The following is a 27,606-nucleotide window of genomic DNA, read 5'->3' as shown; positions in this document are numbered from 1 at the left end:
AGCCTCACCAGCTGCATCTGACGTGTGGGGTCATGGCGTAGGAGAGGGGCCATGGTGAGTACTGGAAACGAATGAATGAAGTATGTGGTTGTGGAGGAGTACAAGTCAGGAGTCAATTATCTGAGTATGACTCTGGATGTGAAACACAACTGAAAAGCTAAGATCTCAAGTAGAACACGTGCATATTTCAAAGACAGCTTTGTCAAGGGCACCTTGGTATATATAACTTTCAAAACACCTCTCTAGACTTCTGAAGTGACTACCTCATCATGTACTCACATACAGAAATCAACCGTATTCTTTTTTCAAAAGGAACTGTTACTTTCAATACTTTCCTTTTCCAAAGCAGTCTTGAAAGGAACATCCCTCCTATTTTGAAATCTACCGAATTATACATGGCCTCTTTATCAACTCTAACTCTGTCTTCCCCTGCATGCCACGCCAACGTCTTCATTGCCTGCCTTTACAGAACAGTGTAGCATTAAAACCAGTTACGCCTCACTACAGAATGTGGTTTAGACATACCAATCATGCTAGAAGGGTGCCCAGCAGTCACCATCTTCTGTATAAGTAGTTTGAAAGCCTCTTGACATGTAAACTATTTTATTGTAAGTGATTCCTTAGCAGAGATTCTGAATTCTACATGTCATACATATCATGGAAAAATGCAGTTGCCATAAAGGTAGACAAGTTGCAGTAGAAAGATCCCTGTTACTTGCCTAAACATAAATTACTACTGCCTCAGGCACATTTATTCATGCTCTGCTATGTTCCTTCATTTAAAAAGTGAGCGGGTCTACTCTCTAATAGGCCTGCTCCTTTGGACAGGAGGAAACCTGCTGGCCTTTCTGGCTTTTTGAGATGGTGCGCCTTTCCCTTGCATATGCAGGACATTAGTTGACCACACTTTGGATGCCCAAAGCACAGGGGCTAATGAAATACTCTGCAAAATACAGGATTTTACTGTGGCCAAAGATTTTTCAGGAGAAGCTTCCTGTGATTGAAAAGTTCTATGAAACAGAATAGGAAACGTACATTATTTAAAACTGTTACTGTGAAATTCTAAAAGATATCCCTGCCATGTAAGTCTGCAGGCGAGCTCCAAAACCCTATGCAGAGGACATAATTTTTATTTTGAAAAATATCATATAGGCTCCCACCCGTTCTTATTTCCTTTTGGGCTCTTGGTCAGTCTAGGCCTAAATCTGGGAACTACAAATGATTTGAACCTGACTAGCTGTCCATATTCCTAGCTCCCGCTGAGCACAACTCTGGCACCCATGAGGGGTCTCGTCGGGCTGGGATTCAGGAATTGCAGTATGCAGAGCTGCAAGGTTCATAAACTTGAGTAATCAGGAGATTCTGTTACAACAGTCTGACTGTAAATAAAACTAAAGAAAACAGGAATTGCAACTTCATGAGCTGTGTTGTATCCTGACTTAGATTGCGATGATCTGACTATTGCTGTTGCAGCTTAAGAGTGCCAGACAGTTTATTATTCCTGCAAAAGACGTGATGCACGAAGTACTTTGACCTTGAATTTCAGCCAATTCTTTGAAACTTGTTTCTACTTTCTTTTGAAAAGAACATTTTTTACAGCTCGCGTTTAGGATTGTTACTCTTGTGAATAATGCCCAAATAAGATAAAATCTTCAATCTTAGGAAAAATGATACATCATTACACTGCACACAAACAAGTATGTGTTTACCATTTTTTTACAGAAGATACGTAACCTCAGCACTGTAAAGTTGTATACACAATGCTGTCTGCATGCTCATAGATGCACATTTGTAAATCACCTTTTCAGTGTATCTGCTTTGTTCTATTACTCAAGGCTGTAAATGCTGTTGAGAGAATAAATTCACCACTCTGGGTGAGGCAGCTAGGACCTGTTCCCATGCCTTAATATACAGGAGAAGGAACTGGACACAAGGAATGTCCACACACAAAGTAACACAGAAGCTGGAAGGATTACAGCTGATTATTCACCGACTACTCCTGTATTCACCGACAATGGAGTTCTGTACAGATGGTGAGGAGCTGCAACTGTTTTATAATCAGCGAGTCAAACACAAGCTTGACTTAGAATTTAGGACCATTTATATATTTTAAAAATATATTAGATTAAAAAAAAAAAAACACCAACCAAAAGTAGTCTGATTTCCAAGTGAAAACCAGTTGTGCAGTGGGAGTTACCGTTGTTCTAATGATATTTGTCCTTGAAACTGAAACAAATGTACTCAAATGAAAAGTGCGCTAGCACAATAACTTTCTTCATAAAGGGAATACACAGAACTTGCAGAGCACCCATGAGAATGTTACAGTCTCTTTACAACTATTTAGTTGAGAAAACAGTTATGTGGTAACTTGGATTTCTTTGCAAATGAGAGCAGAGCTCAGTTCCTCCAAAGCATTCAAAGAAAAACCATCCAGTGTATCAATCACATCAATTCCTCGCCTTTCTGAAAGAAATTCATCTAAACATCTAAGAAAGCAATTTTCATGCTTACACCAGAAAAACACAGCTTATACCACGAGTTTGAATCTCTTACAAACAACAGTGGTAATATCCAGTTTACAGTGTATAATACAGAAATGTAAAGTGTAACTTGGATATGTCCAAGGGTACACTACACACAAGACCAGAGTTGGCTCATGGAAAGAAGCTTTAAGCAAACATACGTGCAGAAGTTCAGCACAGGTATTATGTTTTTCCAAAATAGACTGTAACTCACTCACAAGTGCTAACCTTAGCAGCATAAAGCAGGGTATTGATAATATATCCTCAGAAAGTGTAGCTGCTTTTCCAAGAATTCATTACAGAAGCAAAGCACCAACCAGATATATCGCATTATCTCAGATCTTTTTTGTAAACTATTAGATTCTTAATGAAAAACAAAAATTTAGCAATTTTTGCCTTAGTGACAACAGATAAGCTAGTGATTTGTACATTCAAAAGGGAGTAGTATACTGCATACAAAAACTGAGTTATGTTCCTCTAAACAGTCTGTAAGAGCACTAGTCAAGATAAGGACAAAAGAGAAGGATTTTTTCACTAAGAAGTTTGGTGTTAGACTGAGAGAGGCAAAGTACTCGAATCATTATTATTATCCTATCAAGGAAAGTGAAAGAGCTGAAGTATGACTTTTCTTTTTCATGTTATAGAGCCCTAGAACTTCAAGAAATTAACAGCAGCTTATGAAACAATCTAATTTTAAATTATGGGGAAGAAAAAAGTATCAAGTGAAAAATGTAGGTTTAAAATAGTGTATCATTACAGGAATTATTTTGGTTTGATAAGGTCAGTGATAGTGTTTTCTCCAGAGACAACGCTGCTCAAAAACATCACATAGAGAAATGCAGAGAAAACAGGCGAGTTCTACATGGCTTTTCACCAGTAAAAAATTTTTGGAAAAAAGTCTCTAAAAATGAATAGCCCTTCACCATCTAGGACCTTGTGATATGAGTCAGGAGAGACTTTACACTTGGAGGGAAAATATGTTTGTTTAGTGCACACTGCTTACCAGAAACATTGGTCAATTCCATCTACTGACAGTAGGGTAAGAAACAGAATGACAAAATGTTCCGGTTTGTTTTTTAAAAAACCCTAGAATATCCCTTTGGGGACTGCCCAAAACTTTGCTTAGAAGACGCTGGTGCTGAACATCTGTACTTTGACAAGCAGTGTTTCTCATTCCAGCTTTGTCTCTGCATTACCCAATGAGAGCTTCAGAAATTATTACCTTAGACAGTGTAAGATATCTGACAGTCATGTTCCTAAACACATTTCATCTGTGAATTTATGAGTTGTAGAAGTCTAGGACAAGGTTCATGGTAAAGCAGTTGTGACAGCTGTTGTATAATTCAGTGAGCACAGTAAAGATGACACTATAACCTGCCTGACCATCTCATCCTCTGAAAGCTACCAGTGAGACTTGTGAATTAAAATAGCTCCCCAGAAGTTAGATTTCTACATTTAAACTCCAAGATTGAACAGATGCAGGCTTGAATCATGTCAGATTTGGTCAATGACATGGTGCTATTAATGGTATTGCCCCACAGACTGATGAGATGCCAACACAACAAAACTCACTCAAGCTGGAAGGAAAATGTAGAAAAATGGTAAGTCTTTCAGTGTGGATAATTACCCCAATCTTGTGTGATACCTGAATTCACTTGCAGATGAGATGTTAAGCAAGCTGTGGAATATAGCCATAGTAGAATGAATCATGAGTAGCATTGTGTTCCCACAACATCCAGCTACACTCCTACTAGTATATCTGTGGTTCTACAGGTCTTTCATAAACTATCATATCAGGATTACAGAGGAGTTGTGATACACATGTACAGTTTCCTTCTACTTTAAGAGCTTTAAGCAGATTTTTACAGTGCAAATATCATAATTCTCTTCAGCTGTTCTCTGGAGTTAAGAGTTTGCAGATTATGTGGGATCTATACCATAGATGAAGCTGACTGGAAGGTAATAGGGCTGAGTACTACAGATATATGCCAAACCTCTAAAATACCATCAGTAGCATCTGTTAAAACTCACTGTTATGAACTGGGACATTTCTCTTCTTAAAGTGACTGTTTCAGGCCCTCTACAAACTTGAGTAGCTATGATACCTATCTGCCATTTGAAAACTTCTTTACAACAGTATCAGCTATGCTGCAGAGCAGGTAAGAGCTGGAGATAGTGAGTGGGGAGAGTGAGAATCCTCCCTTCAGGCAGCATGTCCCACTATTTGAGTAATGATGAGTTAATCCACCTCACAGCAGCCCTATTCCCCTTTCAAAGCCTCACCAGCACATGAGGAGGGACAGAATCAGTTAAGGTTCACCATAAGTGATCTTTAACTGTGCGCAAAAGCATTTTTATGTTTATTATCAATGCAATGCTTACTATATGTGCTGGTGGTAGGGAGAAGTGGCTTCTTTCTAAATGAAACACAAAATTCTGTGCTTAAAATATATATATGTTTCCTTATTAGGGACAGTGTCAGATTTTCTTTTAAGACAAGGGGTAGGTGATTAGCTAGTCTTATCTCTCATACCATACAGCTTGAAGTAAAAGTGATCCTATTAAATCCACACCATAGCATCTATATGCTCTAGAATGACTTTGTCCCATGACCAAATTCTACATCTTTTCAGCTGTTTGTTGAAAAAAATGAGCTTTTTAATCCTTTCTTATGGGTGTATTTATGCTAATAATACTATGTAAGGACATCTATAAATTCCAAAGCATTTGCTTTTCTGGTTGCTCATGATTTTGCTCATACATTTCTATTTAAGCTAGAACTTAGTGTATATGTTGCCAAGCTGAGTGAGAAAGCCTGTTTCTAAAACATTAGTGGGAAGAATTCAGTTTTTTTCCCAGAATGATGAGAGTTGGGGGAACTGGAAGGTGCAAATACATCTCTGCACAAAGGGTAAAAAATGTATCAGTGAGAATCCTGGCCAGAGATGGAATCCTTTGGGGTATCTAAGAAATTCAGTTTTGTTTTGTCCATGTTCTGCAAATTTAAAAAACATACTTTGCAAATACACCCTGGATTTGTTATGCAATAATAATAGCCATCTGCCAACATTCTATTGGCACTGCTTGTATGGACATAGATACACCAAATGGAAATTTCCATTGACTTATGAGGGGCTTTCAGTGCTCTATTAAGAGTCTCACATGCATGCATAAGAAAGCTGCATACAATTTACATTGGTCTTGGAAAATATATCAATTGCCAGAACAATCAAAAACTGCCAAGGCAATTATGTATTAATGCCAGTCTGAAGTCCTGCTGGCATTTAAAAGAAATTGCAAATTTAAATTCATTAAGTCCCTACAATATGTGACAAGAATTAGTCTGTGGTTCAGTGAGATTTTAGTGGCATCCCTGTTCATATTTCTTATAGCAGAATCCCAAACTACCAGATTAAAAATGCAGGAAAGTCCCATATGCACTGTGAGGTTTTACAAGAATCTATAAAGCTGCAGTCTAGTATGTAAATTTGTACCAATGTTATTTCATTTCTTTACCTCCAAATTGTAAAACAAATATTTCTCCGATCCATTACCAAAGAGCTCACCATTTCAGCAAAACTTTGCAGGAAACATCTGAAGAAGGACTAGACCGTCATGTTCTAACCCTTCTCAGCTGGCTCCATTGTAAGTTCCTCTAGTGGAAATACTGACAGCTGTTTAGTTTACAAAGCTCACTACATCCTTTTTGACTGCTGTACCTCAGCTGGTCTTACTCTGGAACTATACGGGTAGCATTTCTGCCTCTCTCCTTGACCAGTTTTAAAAGCTACCGTTGAAGGCAGTAAAGGCTTCGTATCCAGCATACCCATTCCGCTTGTGTATTTGCTGTCCAGGAATACTCCAGCTGGCTGCAGAACCAAAGCAGATGGAAAGCTGCAAACGCGTAGCAGCAATACAATGCTCTCTCGTGAATTTTTCAGGTGCCTCTATTCCAAGAACTCATATAACTTACAACCGAATAACAGAGAGCAATCTGGCATAAATATAGTGTGCAATAAATCTAAATAATTTATTGATCCATTGACTGCAATGTCAACAGATAGCCAGTCACAAATATTTTGCCTGTAATTCCTGAGAGCACTACAAAAGTGCTGTAACTGATTACAGAAAATCTTTTCCTTGCATTGGAGGTCATTTCAGGATATGCTTACTTTAATACCATTTGACTTGTGCCAAGTTTCTGGTTAGTAAATGCTTTTTATGTTAGGGCTGCAAAAAAGCTTCTGAGGTCATTTTTTACCAGTAACTACAACAGTGACACTCTGAACTTTTAGAAAGTTTTCTTTTATATTAAGTGGAGGCCCTGTAAGATCTGCTGAATCTGCAAAACCTGAAAAATACAGGATATGTGTGTCTGACTTCAGTGCCTGTACTTAAATAACCCACATTGTCTAGCTATTGTTAAACTGAACACAGCAAGATAATGATCTCACTGCCCATGCGAATCTACCTAATAAAAGCCAAGTGAGTAACAAAGGAAAAAAAGTATACCTATAGAAATTCTACAGAAAAGACCCTTCAAAGGTTGTCCTGCATTTGAACAGCAGAGTACTTTTTTGGTTCTGTCAGCACTGATTTCCAAACAGCTGATCCAAGATTGGAAGGGGGCAGGGGAGAAGCTGGAACGTGCTTAACTTATAAAGCAGATCTAGAAACCACATGTCCAATATAAACAAGTTCCAGGATTCTGCTCTTGGACGTGCCATAACCTTGTTCAGCCAGACAATAACACAATGCAACAGTTGTATTTTAAATGGTCAAAGGTTCCTTCTTTTCAGATTAAATCCAATTGTGAGTTTGTTTCATAAAGAACTCTAGTTTAGCAAAAGATTTGTTTATGCACAATTTATGTCACATACAAATACTTTCCAGTGTCCTGCAGAGAAGCATGTGCCGCCGCAGAAAAATCTATGGATCATTCAGAACACTTTTTCCATAAGGCTGTGATTGATTTCTAATACAAACACAGCTATCAACTGCAATCATCCATTCATTTAAAAGATTCTCTGCTGGTTTACTCCAGACTATCTGTAAGACATAGGTCTTGCTACTGAGAAGAAAAGTGCTGCTACCAGTGTCTAGGATGAGGAAAACAACTGGAAGGTGATTCATCCTCACCACTTCCAATATTAACAGGTCTCATTACACTGGACCTGAGTACCATGTCCATGCTACAAGGAAGATGGTTTGTGAAAAGAGAATTCTGTGAAGTTCCTGATTTTCCACTAGATACCCGAAGTTTTCACCCTGCAGGAAGGGCAGTCCCTGAACACTGTATTCTGTGAATGATGTCGACTGAAACAGCCATACTGTAGTTGGGATATTTTTTGTTAATTACTCTCTGCTCACCTACAGTAAGATCACAGGCTGGCAACTCATTGCCTGAGCTAGACTTGTCTCAATAAAACTGTCTTGGTGTTAGCAAAGTCTGATTTCCAAAGAACTGTGGAAGTCACAAATTGATTCTTTTTTTTTCCCTGTACATTTCTTTTTCCTGCGTTTCAGTGCAACACAACCATTTGTGTCCCCTTAGATTCAAAGCAATGCTCATTTGTCTTTTAAACAGATTGTCATCTTCCTCTTCCCTCCTCACTCAGCAAATGCCAACAGGAAAAGTCGGGAAAAATTATGGACACTATTTAGCCAGTGCTGATTATACCTGTTTCAAAGACAATGGTGAAGAGGGAAAAACAAGACAGGGTGTTTTTCACAGTAGACTCTCACTTCATCACAGTTATGGCAATGATAAATACAGCTTTGCTTTAAAGGCTTTTTACTTACAATACCTAAACTGTTAATTGTTATCAGAAGCTTTATTTCTGTGACTCCTGCATAATTAATATCTCTGTAAAGACTGGGGAGAAAAAGGAGATAAAGGAAGGGAAGGGAAGCCTTTCACAGAAAAACCTGTTTAATAATCACAAGATTTAGTTCTCTCAAGCAGCTGATACTACTCAAGTGTGTGGTAAGTATGTTGTCAGCCAGCTGTATTCTCCATGCAACCAATCTAACACTAATTCTTTTGCAGCTGAACTAACTGAGCCAGTCAGGTAAAAAAGAGTGAGTGGGACTAGGTCTGCCTTTCTTCCTGACTTCAGCTCCTTTTGAAATAGGTAAGTTTTAACGTTTGCTTACTCCTTTAAGAAATTTACGTTCTGTGCTTATTTCAAAGATTTTTTTAACATTAATAGACTTATAGCATATATACTACTTGTTATCTTCAGTGTGTATGGACTGTTTGATCTAGGCTTAGGATCAATGTTTTTAACTAGTAACTATTCTTTGGAATTGTGTGTTATGGTGAGGGCTTAGGCAGGGCTGTAAATTAAGCTGTTTCATGTTTTCAACTGACTCATTTTTTTAATGTGTTGAAATTTTCTTAGAAAAAGTAAAAAAAAAGTTGCAGAGCTCTTTCAGAGCAAACAACAACAATGCTTTGCAGGTTTATTTTTTTTTAAAATACAGGCTTATTAAAAGACTTCAGAAAAATGTAGGAGCAGATGGCTGAACTATTTAACACTGAGAAAGAATGCTTATGGTTTAGGCTGGAAAGACAACTGTTTCACGAGGCAGGCATTTGAAGCTGTCCTAAAGCTACCATTATGAGCCTGCCTCAGAGAAAAACCTTAGGGAAGAGATTTTGATGCATTCAGCAAAGAGAGGAGGTGGAAGGCAGTAGAAAAGCGCTAGGAGACATAAGGACCTGGAGGCACCCTGGAGCTTTTCGGTAATCTGGATGTATGCTAATGGTAGTGTGTTAAGCACATACAGCCAGGTAGCTGTTTCTAACTTTTAAACTAAGTCAAAAACAGGAGGCCCAGCCCCTAAAACTGAAATTGCTGAGCAACATGTAGAGGGCTGAATTCTCTTAGTCTGTACTCTTGCTTGTGGGAAATCAGCATTGGGGAAGGGCCTTGCACCCCTGGCATCCTGTTCAGAGGAGGGTGCAGCTTCCCATCCAGTCCTGGCATCCAGAACAGCCCAACTGGCAGCTCAGAGGATGGACTGAATGAGCGGTACCCACTCATTTCATCCCACTCTACGCAAGAGCAATCTGCAGCCCTGTTTCCCTCTGCTCTCTCAAGAGACACAGGAGGCATTAGATTAAGTTTCTCCTCTTGTAATCTTCTCCTGCAAAGGCTTGGGTCTTCACAAACACATGCTTTGCTACACATGCCCACTTGCTACATACATGCATGTATACCCCTTCTAGAGTCACTGTGTGCCTACAGGCAAGCTAAAGGAAACCTGAGCCAGCTACATTTCTGGTAATTGCCAGGTGCTAAAATAGAAGATAAACTTTATTGTGAACTTGCTTTTCCTTACATTGGTTAAACAGTTTCTTCACATGCACACAGGTAGCATCTTGATTCAGACCAACTTCAAAGAAGTTGTGCTTTACTACTGCATTTTGAATAGAGCAAAACAAATGTACTAGAACTGGAAGTGAAAACCAACCTTCTGTTTAAAAAGTATTATCTGTACTTTATATAAACACCTTTTTACCAATGTAAACACAGGCCAAATACTACTCTAGTTTGTCTAGCCTAATTGTTCTGCTGTTGTCACAGTGAGGTCTGATTGCTTTATTTCTCAGATTGCTTTCAAATACGAAATACATTATGAATTTCCCTATCTTCAAATACCCCATTATAAAGTCATCAGAAAAAATTTTGCTTAGGGAAACAAGGTATAATCATTAGGGGGAAAAACAGGTACAGAAGCTAAGAGCTAACTTTTTTCATATGGGTTCATTAAAGTCCTCAAAAATGTGATTATAGAGATTTAATGGAAAGAAATAGAAATTTCTTTACAAGTGAATGGAAATGAATCAGCCTTTTCTATTTATTTCAGTTCATCTAATATTTCACTAATAAGGGTTAGACTAAAAAGAACAACTGATCCCAAATAACATATCCTCTGTAACTGCAAGGTTAAGCAGGCTGAATACAGTCTCAAACCCAAGCTCACTCTGCTAGCTAGACACCAACAAAGGTCTTGACCACTTTCTACGGAATGAGTCCTAACCTAACAGGTGTGAGCAAGGATAATATAATTAGGATGGCCTTCTCTTCTTCCTGTGCCCCAATAGCCATATAGAAGACAGCTGGTTTAGCAACAGTTCAGAGGAGTCACTGTTAAACCACCTGGCCCCCAGGTTTGTTTCACTGCAAGACTCTTATCATAGTAAGACTCCAGACTGAGACTGGTGACCCCAGCTTATGCCAATCTGTGCAAACACGTTGAGTTCCAATGACCGGAAAACTGTTTCTGTGTTATGATGTACTGCTTAGTGAGTAGAATTGGTAAGTTTAGGCCACTTCAATTGAATTAAATGAAGGTTTCTTTTGTGCTTTCTCTGCATTCATGACAGCATGTTAATGAAGATGGCTAAAAGCTTGAGAGGTCACAGTGGTGAGCTCAGGATCTGCAATAGATAGGATTCTTGTGATCCTTGCCCGAAATCCAGACAGTTTTTCTCTACGTATAAATATGTATTATAATGCACTAAGTTTGGGGCGCTCTACAATCTCTCAGAACACAGCCGTCCTGGACAATGCTTTAGGAGGCTGTAGCCTGTAGAAGGCTACTAGCCTCTGCACTGTCACTCTCTTGCCACTGGTGCAGCAAAGGAGGCAAACTAGTTCGTAGTGACCAGAGAACTTTAAAACCTTCCTAGTGACCCTGTGCTGAAAACCTGCTTAGAGGAAGGAGAACTTTGTCATGTAAATGGTTTATTTGACTTTTTCTGGAAGTCCTTTGTGCTTAGAAATTTCCTCCGGAGTGGAGATGATTTTTAAAACTGGTGTGCCAGTGAAATTTTTGCATCAATGGGATCAATATAGCTTGGGACAAACAGGGTGCTGCATCTGTGGATCACAACACAGCTTCTGAGGTTCACAGGAACCTCAGTGGAAAAGAATTTGGACTTGACATCTACCCACTGACACTAAATATAACCTTCTGGTAAACATTAAAACTTCAAGGGCTTTGTGGCTGATGATCACGTTAAACTCCAGGACATCCAGTGAGAGAGTAGGGTGGAAAACATAAACATGAAAAAAAACACAAGGGGAGGGGAAGGGTTTGAAAGCTGTTGGAGAGAACAGCAAAGATTCTGGTGACTAATGTTCTCTGCCTGGTTCGAGGGTTTGTCAATTTAATAAAGATGAAGAATTCATAAGGCTGAGATAGCTTAACCGCTAGTGTACCAAACATAACAAAACATGGATTGCACTAGCACATTATGTTCTAATAGAAAACTTCACTCTAAAACAGTATACTTGGAGCAAGGGCCTAAGGACAAAAGGCAGATGCTGCCTCCTTGGCTGTCCCATCTTGTTTCTTCAGCTTTAAATAGGATAATTAGCATCCTCCGCACTATGGTTTTTGCTTTAGACATTTGAGCACTGAAATATGGCTATAACTATCAGGAGATTTTCACACGGGGCACCAAACAGCTGGAAAACAGTTCCAGCTGGATTAGACCCAGTAATACTTGGAAGGCTCTGTATTTCTTTGACACACTGTAAGTTCAACTATCTAGTCTGTCCTTCAAGCATGGCAAAGTCTTTAGTTTCTGAGCACAGTAGCAGACAAGGACAAACAACTTCTAAAGCAGGTCATAAACTGCACTATTCAAATATCTCTAGCACTATTATCAGTATCTTCTAGCCTGCAGTACTGTTCTCAGCCTTCAGTTCACCCCTAAATAGCAGCCCACCTAGGCATACAGCACATGGATGAAGTTTCACTCCATAGTGTAAGTTTTTGATTGCTTCTTAGTAAACAGGTTTGGGGGTTACAGGAGTAGATGTTTAAAGCACCTTGCATGTGTTCTTGGAGCACTTTCACCACTGCTTAGTGAGGTGGATAACCTATCCATTTGACAGATGGGCAGACTGATGTGTGCATGTTACTTAACTACTGCAGGACTACTGAAGAGGAGACCCAAACCCCTTGTTCTAAATCGGTAAAACCCATTATGTGGTTTGTAAAAACAAACATTTGCCAGTCCTGGAAATCATCGCTTGTTCTGTTAGCTTAACTCCTAGTATCATACAAACTTTTTTTCAAGCCTGTCACAAGAAAGGAAAAAATTCAAACACCTTTTGAAAACATTCTGTAAGAGGCATTTAAGCCTGTTTAAAACTCAATCCAAACAGAGACAGACCTCTTGCCAGTGAGGAGGGAAACTTGGCAGCTTTGTTTAAAGCTTCCCACACAGACACTGGAGACGCAAGAAAATAAAGAAGCTGTAGACCCCGAGGGTGCTGCCACTCCTAGGCAAAACCAGTCCCTTCCCTGCTTTTACTATAGCTCTCACAGACACGCACACTCTTCCCTCAGTGCCATCAGCTATAGCAATAACCAATTAAACGCTACAGACCTGGAAAAAAATACAGGAAATGAAGAGTTAAAAAAAAAAAAATGGAGGAAAGGAAAAAAACCCAGAGAACTTGGAGGCAAGCCAGCGTCCCCGAATGACTCGCCTCAGCCGGCAGCCCGGAGCGACACTCCCCATCGGCCCTGCCTCCCTCTCCTCTCCCCGGAGGGCGGGTATGGCCCAGCCCTCCTCTCTTTATCAGGCACAGGAGTTCCTCTTCTTGGTCTCTAGTTGGTTTGGGAGCCCAGAAACATTGCTAAATTTATCTCTCACTTTTAGGACAATGGTAAGTGCCAGAAATAAGAAAGCAAAAGAACTGAAAATTAACGGAGACAATTCCCTGCAAGCCAAGTGGAAGCACCTTTTCTGCATAACTCCCAAAGAGGCAAAAAGCAGTTACACAGTGCAAAGCAGGGCAGGCTGCCTGGGGTGCCAGGAACACGCTGTTCCTTTGGCTGTGCCGCACAGGGAATTGTTCATCCATATGCTCAAACTCGATCAGTCTTTCTTCTCTCTCGCGGAGAGCAAAACATACCCTCCATTTAGAAGGGCTCTTGCTTTATCTCAGGAAGGCAGCAGGGAAGGCTGAAGGCACCCTGAAGAGGTATGGCCAGTGTGGGTGAGGCTGTTCAAGAGTCATTAAGTCATGTTCAGTTCTGAGGATCTTAATGCTTTTTGTAAGTGAACCTACCATTGATCTCAGTAAACTAATTTGCTGTCTGAAATTACTCAGTGGAACAGCTTGCACAAGCCTGCTGTAGTCGGTGTGGAGCCTTGCCATATGCACTGTGATCAGTGCCTTCAGCCGAGTGTGGTCGTCTGACTGGAAGCCATCCTGTTCCCCAGCACCAGGCCAAGGCACGAGGTCTGGCGAGTCCTGGGGCCTGTTTCAAGATGGCCCTCCTACTCCTCTCAGTGCATAACTTCCACAGTGCTTCTGAGACCTCCACTCTTTTCTGTGTCTCATAAATTACAATAGCAACAAAATGTGGTCAGAGAAGTCTTCACCAAGAAGTAAACACTGATCAGAACAAGTTAGTGTTTGCATTCAAATGTGTTTTGTTTTGAAATCAGTTTTACGCAGCTGCCAAAAGCTTTTTTGAGACTGCCCATGTCCTCCTCTCTCTACACTTACAATAAATGCCTCCTTGTGACTCATGTTCAGCCTCTCATCTGCTTTCCTGCCTACTCTAGCTTTCACACAAGTGTCTGCTAAAGAAAGAAACAGACACGCAGGCAGTCAGGTGCCTCTAGAACATTTCATTTTAACATATCAAGGCTATTGATGCTTGCATGGGAAGTGAAGCTGGTATAAAGGTACTGACAGGAGCATGGGGTAGGAAAAAGTAGATGGGGGGAGGGTAAGAAGCATTGGAAAGGGAAGTAGAACACGCACCGAACAAGAAGGCTAGAGGCTAAAAATTACAGCTTGGTACAATCCACACAGACAACCCCATGCCATTCCCTGTGACATTAAGTCATAAAAAAGGGCAACATTAGCTTTGAATCTATGCCCAATAAGAGTTTATTCCCGGGGGGAGATGGGGGTGTTTGTTGTTGTTTGGTTTTCCCAAGCTTGAGTTCTGAAAGGTGAAACCACAATAGTGGCCAAATACAAGTTTGGGTTGGTTTGGGTTTTTTTTCAACATTCATTTCAGTTACCAAGCTATAACAAATAAATCTCTGGCTGGATCATAACTAACCTGTGTGGGTCCTTAGATGAGCTTTAAGATGGGAAGATTTGCCATAAACTTTTTCACACCCCACATAGTGGCATTTGTGCTTTTTCTGGGGTGATCCAGGGTCAGTCCAGCTTCTCGGGCGTTTGTTCTTTTGTCTGGGGCTTGGCTCAGTTACTGCAGCCAGGCTAGTAGGTGTGGCTGCTCTTCCTCCTCCACGCTTACCAGCCGAAGACACACTTTCTTCCCCAAACTCCTGAGGAGTAATAGAAATGTGTATCTGTTCTGTGATATCGAAGGTGTCCGTTTTCTCCATCTTTAGAGCGGGTGAGTTTGGGACATGCTGGTTCAGATCTGCTAAAATGCTGGCTACCACAAGTAATGATGATCCATTGTCTTTCCCGGTTTCTCTGACTTCCCGCTTATCTTCATTTGATGAAGGAAGTATTGCTGCATCAGGTTGGGGATCTGTCTCCCCTTTGGGACTGTGGATAACAGCACGACTGGACATAGAAACAAGGCACTCTGCTGCAAAATGATCCACATATGCTGCTGTTGCCATTTTTTGTAAGTTTATAAAGAAATCCAAAGAGAAGGGGGGAAAAACCCACCCACAACACTGCTCTTTCCCTTTTTAAAAAATGATGCGAGCAGACTTTTCTCTCTTTCTTAGGATCTCTTTGTAGAAGTAAAGGCTGATTTACCCAGCCATCAAAAACATACTTTGTTCATGACGATCACACCCAGCTCGTCCCTAAATCAAAAAGGCGTTGGTAGTCCAGCGGGAGCAGCTAGATCCTGGCCCTGGCAGCTTGTTGCTTGGAGTAGGGATTACCGCTGTTTGTTCGAGAACGCAGTGACATAAAGATGCGGATTCCCCGGCCCTTCCATCGCGTTGTGACGGCAGAATACGCTGTCGCCGTTACCGCTCCTCGGAGTCGCCCGGACCCCTGCGGGGGCGTGGCCTGGGGAAACATCTGGGCCTGACGTCACCGCGGAGCCACATCCTGCGCCGCTCAGGTTGGTGGGGCGGGCGCGGCGCGGGGCAGCGCCCGCAAATGAAACGAAGCGGCCGATTGGCTGCCGGGGGGGCGCCGCGCGCCCCGGCCGCCCGCCGCGGGAGCGAGTGGCACCCTCCGCCGCGAGCCGCCCCGCGCCGGGGCCGCAGCGCGCAGAGCGGCGGGCGCCGACCCCTCCGCCGGCGCGGAGGGCCCGCAGCTGCCCCCAGCGCTCCGCAGGCCGCTCGCCCTGACGGGTGTTCACGGGGCGGGACGGGCCGCCGTACAGCTTGTCCTGCTCGGGACAGTTCAACAGGCGCTGGACTGGGAAAAGGAAGAGATTAAGAAAACGCTGTGGAGCGGGAGCTGACACAAGTGGCCCGAAAGAGCTAGAGCAGAGCGATACAGCTGGAGTTCACGTGTGGATTTTAATAGGTTGTGACAGGTTTAGCTAACTGCCAGGGAATATGCTTGAAATCGCCTGCCTTTCTGTCAAAACTCTCCTCACTGTAGCACTCAGCTGCCTCTAAATTATTTAAAAGTACAAATGAAAATCACTTGCTTTTCATTATTATGCTCAGCTTGCAAAAGATAACAAACAGCTCAGCCAGTTTTATAGGGATTAATGCCTGAGTGAACAAAACAGTTGAGTGTGTGACCAACTTACCAAGAAAAAGAAATAAATACATCTGAATTCAGATCTGCAAGCAGGCTGTGGTGCTTCTCACCTTTTGTTGGAACATGTTTCTCCAGATTAATTCCTGTGAAATTCCTGTCTTTAGTACAGATGGACCTTTTCTCTGAGACAGAAATGGTCAGAAAGCAGGAGAGCTGCTTTGGAAGCCTTGCTGGATGGAAAGTTTTGGGTTTTGAGCGAGTGTGGGAGGAAGTGAACATCTGTTGCAGAAACTCAAATAGTTTTGGTGTTAGCTTGAGTAAAAAGTTGGTTTCGTACACATAAAAATGTCTTATTCAGAAGCACTGCCTGCTTATGCTAGCACTGCCCTTGATGAAAAAACATGCTCTAGGTTCTCATGCAGCACTTCCCCTCCAGGTCAGGGTCATTGGTAACCTGTGACGGCCACGGTGCTCCACGTCTGCTCTCTGAATAGTGCAGCCTGTCGTGCTGTGTGGGACTCGAGTCACTGCAGCAAAGGGAGGAATACGGCATACAACCAGTGCGGGAGGATGTGGTTTAATGCTGAATTGAGCCAGACCGTTCTGAGGCAGGCATGTCATACCATTTGTTCTGCTGAGCATATCTACAGGAAGTATTTACACATTTCCAAATAAAAAGGCTGAGTTTGGGACTTACTTATTTATTCTTAGATGAAAAAGGAATTCTGGTTAAAATATTTTTGTAAGACATTTTAGTTGAGCTCAAGCTTAACCTCCTCTTTGAGGGAGGAGGATTGCTTAAACAGACCTACCTGGCAGTTCTTTAGAATTAGTAGTAGATTCAGAGCAGAAACCCCACAGCTCTCCCAGTTTGAGGAGAAACATGGGCCGTTTCCAGGGGAGTGAGGAAAGGGCAAACTTTAGGCAAAAGTTCTCAGTCCTTACCCCAACATTAAGGACCATTATTGGACAGGCAATGGGAGACCTGGACTGTCCTGGTTGCCAGCCACCAGGAAGCTTTGCCCCAGCACTGGAAGGGGGGTTCCAGAGGCAGCCTGATATCTCTGCCCCCATCCCATGCAGATCCCTCAGCACTGCAAGTGCCCCTCTCCTCGCCGCTGCCTCATCCCGTGGCGTTCCTCCATAACGTGTCCTGGCCGCGCTGCCAGCCCCACTGTATAGCAGCAGCTTCTCCAGAGCTTCCTGTGGCTCAGTAGCAGTGGTGTGTCCTGGCCCTGGCCAGAGGAAAGGTGTTGGCAGAGGCCAACAGCAGGTCAGTGAGTTCTGAGAATTTCTCACCTCAGCATGGCCGCCAGCTGCCTGGCATGAGGGGAGAGCGCCGGGAGCTGGGATTGTCTGCTTCTAGAACCTTCCCGGGGAGGGCAGCCAGTCAGGAAAGGCCCTGCCCTGCCCTGGGAGGTTCTCCTCTTGGAGGATTTGCTGGGCACTGTGTTGGTACGGAGGTATCTCTGTCTCCAGGGAGGTTATTTGGGTGATAACCTGATGCTGCTTATGTTTTGCCTCCGTCGCGTGAGCAGGCAGGACACAGCTCACCACACTGCTGGAGTCTGGCCGGAGGAGAGAGGCGCTGTGTCGAGTGCACAGCCCAGCCCCTTGGCAGCAGGCAGACCGCCAGGAGGTAATGGTTGGCTACAGCTGGTGGCAGGGAGAAGTCCTAACCTTCTTTTCAACAGATCTGTCAAGCTAAAGACTTGTCCTGATAGCAGCTCCTGTTATATAGGAGTGCCTTTCATGTAAAATTAACGGCCATAACCAAGTCCCCAGTGAACTTTATGAACTCTCTAGTACTTCTGCAATTTTGCAGTTGAGAGCTTGTTTCGGTATCAGCCTGGAAATGTGACACTGACTGTACTCTGTGTGGTTAAGGGCAGACTGCTGAAGTGGGGGGGAGGTTTGTTTTGATGAGAAATCCCTTTTTTTGTTGAATGAAACCTTTCGGTGTGACTTCTTCATTTGGGAAAGAGCGATGTTGCGAAGGTTACTTGTGACAGAAAGCTTTTTAATGCAAAAGGAAAGTTAGTCATATTTGGCAGATGTGTATGTAGCCCATTCAGGGTCCATGGTCTTTTAAATCATGACTGTGAATGAAAATATGCCTCTCACTTTGTAATAGCTGACTAGAAGTAAAAAATTGTCCTGTCTTGCACGCTATCAGTATGAAAGAGTCACTATCTCTTTGCATGTACAAGAACAGGGTGTACTGTGTGTTTGTCATTTGGACATGAAAATTCCAGCTGCCCAGTGGAACCAGCTTTGGCTTTTAGTGCAGAATTACAAATATTAGATGCTTCTTTGTGTAATAACATGGCATGGCCAAAATAAATTTTTAAAAAATGAGCTGTAGGAACATTTTTCATAACTTGTATAAAGACCGCTATTCCAGTTTAAAGGATGCTATAATATCACATCCTCCTAAACCAAAATATAGTGGAAGTCTACAACACGCAAAATTGGGCAATCTGCAGCAGGAATTTCATGAGTGGGAGGTATGAGGAATTTTATCTGAGGAAAACTAGTTTACTATTCCCAAGAACATGATAAGATCTAAACATGCAGTTTTATAGTAGCAGACATTTCATCAGCACTTTTCCTGTATGAGTTTGCTCAGTAATTTATTCTATTTTCATACACTTCTGCTTTAGATCCAGTGAGTCAGACACACAAAAAGTGTAAACCATGGGAGTTCTATGGACTTCAGTGAAGTTGCGTTTATTTTACATCACCTCAGGAAGCTCTTCATGAGAATGGAAAAAGTAAAAGGCCATGTAGTCTCTCTCCCTGTTTCAGTTCCTACACAGCAGCTATAAGATGAAAAGACCTAGTTTCATTTTATTGTATGTAAATAGTTCCCCATCCAATAAAACTGAAGGAACAAGGAAAAAAAGGAAACAGAGAAAATAATAGACATCTCTGCCTGCATTCTTGTGGTACCTGTATTCACAATCCTGTATTCTGATAGAATATTAGTCTTTACTGATTCTTTCACTGTGCTCCTTAGTGATTCCATAGTTTGAGGGGGGCCCTGGAAAGAGTTGTGTAAGAGTGGTTGTTTGAGTTCATAGCCATGGGAGTAAAAGGGGATAGACTGTAAAGCTTGTGGCCTATAGCGCTCTCAAAGATAAGCATGCCTAACGATGTTCCTTTTATTGAGACCAGGTTAATAATAATGCAGAGCTGGTAGGAGAAGGAGGGAGTGAACGGGTTTCTGCCGGAGATGAGCCACAGTCTCTACTGAATGTTTGCACAGTGCTGTTTTCACCAGGGATGCCAGTGACTTAGTAAAAGAGTGTGAGTATCAGACATTCACCTTCATCATCCCTTTAGCTTATTTTACTTTGGACACATCACTGTGTTATAGCAAGTAATTCCCTGAATTCTGATAGCAAAATCACCAGAAAAGTCTCTGGTTGTGGAAGACTTGGGGGGGGGGGGGGGGGGGGGGCGGGGGGAAGGCAGCTTTAGTGGCTTAAATTTGACAATACTTTTGCAAAGGGTGGAGGTAGGGCTTGAATATTAAAAAAATCAGGAAGACGTTTATATATGGTATTTGGGAGTCAGCAGTCAGCAACTCTGACATTTCAGAAACACTTCAGGCTGCTTCGGAGGGCTGAGAAAGAACTCTAAGCTGTAGTGACAGCAACGGGCAGTGCCACGGAGCTTCCTGCACTGGCTGTTACAGGAATCAAAAATGCCAAAATAGTGCCCAAAACAATGGTCTTGCCATCTTTCTAGCTCAGTTGAATCGAAACACATTGAAAATTTCATTAAATTGCTTTTGCAGACTATCCCACTGATTTTTTAGTGTAATTTGATGGCTTCTGTTGATGGGCAGAGACTTCTAAATTTGTGGGTATTGTTCTTCCTTCGTGCTAAAAATAGAGGGGGGGCCATTAATGATTGCCCACAAAATGGCAGAAGGCATTACTGGCATGGCAGAGATAAATGAGTAATTAGGAAAGTAAACTCTGAAGGCAAAAAACTTGGCGCTTAAGAAGCGTTTTGATACTTTTGGAAGATGGGACACAAAAAAGACTGTGTTCTCTATACTGTTCTATAGCAGTTTGTGCTATATGTCATGTGTGATATGGAAAAGAGATTATAATACAGATGTTCTTGCATTAAACATAGTGATTTAAATGCTTGTTTTATTTCCACCTGTTTATTTCTATAGTATAGAGACTGGCGTGACCAGTATGGCAGTATAAGGGACAGGGAAATGGAGAGTCTTAGCTGGACTCCCTCCCACCGGTTTGAGTGAAGTGTTCTTTATTGTATAATGTTGTATCTTTGTGGCAAATGAGAAACAAAAAGGAAGGACTGTTGTTTAGTATTTAGTCCTTTTCTGCAACAGAGCATGAAATAATAGTTTAGATGTCAGAAACGAACACCAATAATACTGTGTGTGAACTGTATCTGTTCTAATGTATTTCTTGGGAGGACTCTTAGTGAGGCTATCCACATAAGAATTGCAGCCACTGTGTGTGCAGATAACGCCTGTATATTTCTAAGCAGCAAGACTGATCGGAGGCTGTGGGGTGGGGAGAAGGCCTGTGATTTTATTTATTTATTTATATATTTTTACCTCCTCTTGCAAGAAAGATGGGGAAGAAGGCTCAGTGAAATCATTGGTGCTTGTTCAGGGAAGTGTTTTATTCCAATGCTTTGATTTTGGAATCCAGCCCTGGCTCTTCTTCTCAATACTTTTCTCAGTTGTTATTTCTCAGATACCTCTTACCACAATGTTGAGTAAGCAGACAGGTGTGTTTTGGAATGTGAAATGCTTTTTTTTATACCACATTTTTTCTTCCATTTCCCCTTTATTAGCCTTTCTTGATGCTCTGTATAGGGCTGGCTATATAGCAAGGCTAGACTTGGCCCTGACTTTTCTAGACAGACATGTAGAGGGGTGCCTGTGGACTCCTGCAGCTTCTCTCTCTATAGCACAGTTCTCCTCAGTTCTGCACGTGGGGGCTGGCATCACTGCCAGGATCCAGACAACTCTTGGTTGCACAGGGCTTATATGCTTGTAAGGTTTTGTGGCGTCCATACTGGAAAGTGCAGAGGCAGAAGTAAAGCACTTGTTTGCGAGCAGCAAACTGAATCATGAAATTCAGTTTCTGCTTCAGCTGTCAGACATTGGGTACTGGGCAGATCACAGAGCACATCTGCAGTTGCTGTGTTCATGGTGTTCTTTTTTACACACAATTTCCAAGAAAGCTTTGACCAAAGAAATGTCATACCTGAGACTGTATAGGGCTGTTTTTATGGTTTCTTTCAGCCATGAAGCAGGCAAAGAGACCTTTTTTTAAGACGGTAGTGCTGTTTCTTGCAAAAAATGATCAGCAGGATGTCCTAAAAGGCTTCACGGTGATCAGCATTGCTGCATACGCCAAGCAGGCCTGTTCCATAGAGTGCCTGACCTCTGCAGTTGAGGCATAAGGGTGTCTTGGTTCATTTCCAGGTACAGGCATGCCTTTCTGCTGGGGTTAGACCTCTGGACTGATAACCCACAAGTAAACATATGGGGTTTTTGCTTTTAATTTCCTTTTTCACCTTCCTTTTACCTTTTGGTCTCCTGATTTTCACAGGGTTGCTGTTCGTCATACATTACAGGAAGGCAATTCAATGAGAGCAAAGCTGCAGGTCAGTGGTCTGTAACACACTATGAAAAAACCTCCCAAGTGTAGGAGTAATATCTGGTGGCCAGTGGTTCTGAGACATCCAATCATAACAAGGCAGCAGCCGCACTGGTAAAGGGCCTTTTAACTGTTGATGTAAAAATATTAAGAATATTGGGAAATTTAACTTCCCTGACATAAAAAATCATAGAACTAAAAAAGATTAAGTCCAGTTCTCCATCTGGTGCATATTTGTGAGGAATCGGGTCAAAAAAAGAAGAAAATAACTTATTTTAAATGCAACATCAAGTTGAATAATGCTTACCAGAGAAAATGAGGGTGTTCAGGTTAAGGTATAGCAAACGTGGGAAGGTAAAACATAAAATAATTAATTTCTCTATTTTCAGTTTCTAACAGAAGCCTGAGACTTATGTCAGATTTTGTTAACTATAAAGCAAAGTTAGAAGCCATGCATTAAGAATAATCACCTCCACTAGATTTGATCCATAGAATCATTATTTTGAGCTCTCTTTCAGTGTTGGCTTTGGTCTTTCATGATTTACCCATTTATAATTTCTAATTCTTCCCTTCTGTGTGCTTTTTGCAACAGGCGAATATTGCATGTTGCCACGTTCACTAAGCTTCTTTTCATCCAGTAGCACAGAGAATATCAACACATCACCAGCAAGCTCTCTGATGAGTGAATTGATCTATTAGCTTGTTCAATAAATGTTGTGTAACATTTATTCACGTTCATGCTTGCAAGATGACACTGAATTGCAGGTGCGAATACCATTACAAAATATTCAGCTGAATATTTTTGCAATATACTATCTGAAACAGATTTTATAATGTCAGATCAGTAATATGTTGGACCTACTGAACTGGTCAATGCTCAAAAATTTGCCTTTAATGTTCATAAAATCATTATGGAAAGATCTGATATTTGTGTACAATTGATGTATAATGTTTGCTTCTTGGGCAGTTGGTATGTATGTTTGCATTAGACTGCAAACTAAATTTGGAGTTGGGGGCGTTTTATCAATTTTCTCCTGCCTCTGAATTGAGTTACTGCAAGGAACAAAAGAAATTCTTTCAGATACAATAATGAGGTGGTAAAATGTTGGGGTTGTGCATCCCAGTGAAACATGCATGTGTGAGAAGATGGCTCCTTTCCATGGCAAATCGTTATTTATAATCTGAACCTGGACATAAAATTGAGAGTACAGTGGAGATTTAAGAGAGGTGATCATGTGATGAGGCTGACCAGAGAATTGCTTAGCAAAGTAACTGCAAGTTACAATACATAAAAGCATCTTTGAATAACCTTTTTCTTTCCTTTGAAGGGGAGTATAAGCATACTACTGGTAAAGATAGGACAAGGGTGAGAGAGAGAAATCCATTTTGTTGCTTCTTGATTCAAAGGTCAACTAAAGAGAGGTTGAGAGAGGCTGAATGACACTGAGCTAGATTGCTCAGAGACCCCTGATGTTAGAGAGCTGTTGTGAGGTTGCTGAAAAAGTGACCAAAGTCATGTGGGTGGTTGTTATTGTGACTATATATGCCTATAACTTGTGATATGTAAGGTAAAACTAATTGGTTTTCAGGAGTCTCATGTGGCCTGTATATGTGTTTGCTTTCTCTAAAGACTGCTGTTGAAGAAACAAACTGTTAACCCAAAATATCCACTTAGCTGGGAAACTTTGACCCATTTCAAGAGTCTGAAAGCAAGGGAGGCTGTGAGATCCCACCTCTGCAAGCTTTGTTCCCAAGGACACATTAAATTACTCAAGGGTGTCCAGAGAAGGGCAACAAAGCTGATGAAGACTCTGGAGCACAGGTCTTACGAGGAGCAGCTGAGGGAACTGGGGAGGTTTAGTCTGGAGAAGAGGAGGCTGAGGGGAGACCTCCTGGCCCTCTACAGCTCCCTGAAAGAAGGTTGCAGAGAGGGGGGATGAGTCTTTTTAACCAAGTAATAAGTGACAGAACAAGAGGGAATGGCCTCAAGTTGCACCAGGAAAGGTTTAGACTAGATATTGGGAATAATTTCTTTCCAGAAGGGGTTGTTGGGTGTTGGAATGGGCTGCCCAGGGAGGTGGTGGAGTCCCCATCCCTGGAGGGGTTGAAGAGTCTGGTCGACAGCACTGGTGCTAAGCACATGGTGTAGGTGGGAACTGTCAGTGTGAGGTTAATGGTTGGACTGGATGATCTTCAAGGTCTTTTCCAACCTAGACAATTCTGTGATTCTGTGAAGGGTAGGAGAGTCCAGGCCACCTGTTCCCATAAAGAGCATGTGGCACCGGTGTGGCAAATTCCAAACCCAGCAGAGTTTGCAATGGGTCCAACTGAGGGAGCGCTACCCAGGGCCCTGGCAGAAACACAGAGTGTTTAAGTGGGTGCCTGATGTTAAAAAGTTTATCAGCACAGATTTCAGTTTTACTGGCCTTTGTGCCATGAATCTTCCTTGTATTCCTATCTTTAGGCTGCATTCATATTAACGTCACTATACCAGGTACGTGGTCTATCCATCATCCACACAGCCTTCAGTGTAAGTCAGCTCCGTGAGTTTTGTGTAAAATAAATAATTCTGTGTCTTACTGATTAATTAAATCAGCATGAAGCACCCAACCCTGAATTCCCCTCCCCTGGAAACCATTACTCAAGTGCAGCTGGGAGCTGAAGGTGCAGAGAACATTGACAGGATTTAATCAGCTTTAACTATCTGCAAGTGGGTCCCTGTACTGGGTTTGCCTGAGATGGGGTTAATTTACTTCATAGCAGCTGCGTAGTGCTGTGCTCTGAATTTGTGACCAGAACAGTATTGATAACACAGGGAGGTTTTAGGGCTTACACAGTGTCAAGGCTTTTTCCATTTCTCACTCTGCCCCCACAGTGAGTAGGCTGGGGGTGGGCAGGAGGCTGGGAGGGGACACAGCCAGGACAGCTGGCCCCAGCTGACCCAAGGGATGTTCCCCACCACATAACATCATGTTCAACAATAAGACTGGGGTGTTTTCCAGGGGTTGCAATTGCTTGGGCATGGGCTGGGTATTGGTGTAGCTGGTGGTGGGCAATTACTTTTGTATCATTTGTTTTACTTTTTTCTGGTTTTGTTATTAAATTGTCTTAATCTCAACCCGCAAGTTTTCTCACTTTTGCCCTTCCAGTTCTCTCCCCCATCCCACTGGTGGGGAGTAAGGGAGTGTCTGTGTGGGACTCAGTTGTCTACTGGTGTTAGTAGTCCCTTTTCCTGATCCTGTCTCACCTGGGCAGTGTCCTGGTGCTCCATTTTGGCTAGTCCAGCTCAGGGCTTTTGGTGACTCCTGCTCTGCTTTGGATTTCTTGGCAGCAATGGGAGATTTGCCTGACTTTGAGATTTGATTTTTTTTTTTTTCCCCTCTGGCAACACTATCAGTTCTTCTGCAGCCAAGAACTTTTATTGCCACTTCTGCAAAGGAGATTTATCCAGCAGATAATCCTGCTCCCTGAAACGGGGCCTGAGAAGCTTAGCCAACCGTTCTTTCTCTTCTGTGAATGTACACTGCTTCATGCCTTATATTACTGTAAACTCTGTGACTCGTTAGTCTCCTATGTATCTAACATGTAGTCCCTTAAATGCAGTATTTGTATGATTCCTTATCAACAGAAACAATTTATGAAGCTGTGTTATGCTTTTCTTCTTGTTTGTTGCCAATATTTGCACTATATCCAGACTATCAGTACAAGACCTGTATCTGGTCCACGTCTCCTGCTCCTCAGCCACTGTGCTGGCATCTCTCACTTTCATGACAGTGTTATGACTTCTCTTTATCTTTGCTATAACCCTGATATCTACATACTGAAGCACGAGTACCAGCCCTACAGATGCATAAAACCCAGATTATTTTGACTGAGGTAGGATGAGTTACCCCACAGCAATTCACAGATGTCCAAACTAAATCCATGTGAGAGGCTAATATCAACTAGACAAAGGTACTCTGAAGCCCAGCCAAGCAACATTTTTGTTCTAGGTTGAGAACCGTGATACCTTTGTGTATTGGTTGAGAATCTGATCCTTGCATTTTCAGAAATGCCCAGGCACGGGTGTTTTGCTGGCACCTAAAAAGCAAATACTTTTTAATGGCATAGTTTATACCATTAATTGGACTAAGTGCTAGACACAGAATTTAGATGCTGTGTGTCATATGCAGACAGACTTCAGAGAATTCTCATTTTTCTTCAAGGACAATAGGTGACAATGACATCATTTAAACATGAGAATATTTTCTCCTCTCCTGACTCGGTTCCTGATGCAGAAGATAGATCTTATCTCTAAAGCAGAGGACAGTTGCAGAAATGTGTCATCAGACTACCAAAAGGCTCAGTTTGTAATGTAAAGTACAGAAATGATCACTCGATCTGACTAAGCACTGTGCAGAGATGTTTCCAGGAAACCCGAACAGCCCGGGAAAGATGTGCATTTCATATGACACAGCAGCGTGATCTATACCAGCTGGCACTAAGGGAGGTGGCCCACAAGTTTCCCCATCCTCCTGTATGTCCCTGCATAGGCATATCAGTGCTATCCATTTCTGAGAGCACTGGGCATGAAGACATTTTGAAAACTGGGTTCCTCTTTTAGGTACTTTTAATGTAGTTTTGGAGATATTGAATGTCCATTTTGTAAAATCCTGGCTGTGATTTCTTCCTTCTAAACTAACTAGTTTAACTTTTTCTGAAGCAGGCATGTGTGCTGCAATGAGCTGTATGAGAGTAATTCTGTTTGGGAGCACTGCAACTGTTCCTTTCCCTGTAATGAATCTACTAAAAGAAGATGTGTGCACACTGTCTTGTGTACAGTGCCCTGTACTTGGCCATGAAGAGGCTGCACCTCCATTACTCTGTTCAATTTGGGCCCTTCACTACAAGAAAGAAATTGAAGTACTGGAGCATGTCCAAGGAAGAGCAATGAAGCTGGTAAAGGGTCTAGAGCACAAGTCTTAGGAGTAGTGGCTGAGGTTGTTTAGTCTGGAGAAAAGAAAGCTCAGGGGAAAGCTCAGGGGAAACCTTATCACTCGCCACAACTACCTGAAAGGAGATTGTAGCAAGGTGCGCGTGGGTCTCTTCTCCCAAGTAACAAGTGATAGGACAAGAGGAAAAGGCCTCAAGTTGTACCAGGGAAGGTTTAGATTGGATATTAGGAAAAATTTCTTCACTGAAAGGGTTGTCAGGCACTGGAACAGGCTGCTCAGGGAAGTGGTTGAGGCACCATCCCTGGAGAAGTTTAAAAGACATGTGGATGTGGGACTTAGGGACATGGTTTAGTGGTGGACTTGGCAGTGTTAGGTTTGTGGTTGGTCTTGATGATCTTAAAGGTCTTTTCCAACCTAAATGATTCTATGATTCTATGGCTTTCTTGCACGCTTACTGGCCCATATACTGTAAACATCTGAAATCACATAATATCTTACAGGAAAGACCATATCCAGTGATTATCTCACTGGCTCAGGCTTAGTGACCTGATTTTGGCTGAGATAATTTTCTTCCTAGTAGCTGGTACTGTGCTATGTTTTGGATTCAATGTGAGAATAATGTTGATAACACACTGATGTTTCAGTTGTTGCTAAGTAGTGCTTATCCTAAGTTAAGGATTTCTCAGTTTCCCATGCTCTGCCAGCAAGCAGGTGTACCAGAAGCTGTGAGGGAGCATGGCCAGGAGCAGCTGGTCTGAACTAGCCATAGGGATATTTCGTACCACAGAAC

The 27,606-nt window shown here is 42.1% G+C and overlaps 1 protein-coding gene across 1 annotated transcript in view; it reads right to left on the bottom strand.

Moving 5' to 3' along the window:
- Positions 1–15,540, bottom strand: part of KLF13 (KLF transcription factor 13) — a 37,814-nt gene extending 22,274 nt beyond the window's left edge. The window contains exon 1 of the mRNA XM_074917252.1: positions 14,634–15,540. Coding sequence (XP_074773353.1) covers positions 14,634–15,171 — 538 coding nt within the window. The 5' untranslated portion in view covers positions 15,172–15,540. The remainder of the gene's footprint in view (positions 1–14,633) is intronic.
- Between the last annotated feature and the right edge of the window lie 12,066 nt (positions 15,541–27,606).

This window comes from Athene noctua, chromosome 13 (genome assembly GCF_965140245.1).
Source record: "Athene noctua chromosome 13, bAthNoc1.hap1.1, whole genome shotgun sequence".
Taxonomy (NCBI): Eukaryota; Metazoa; Chordata; class Aves; order Strigiformes; family Strigidae; genus Athene; species Athene noctua.
The sequence above is the reverse complement of the archived record's forward strand: the minus strand, read 5'-3'. Positions and strand labels throughout refer to the sequence as shown.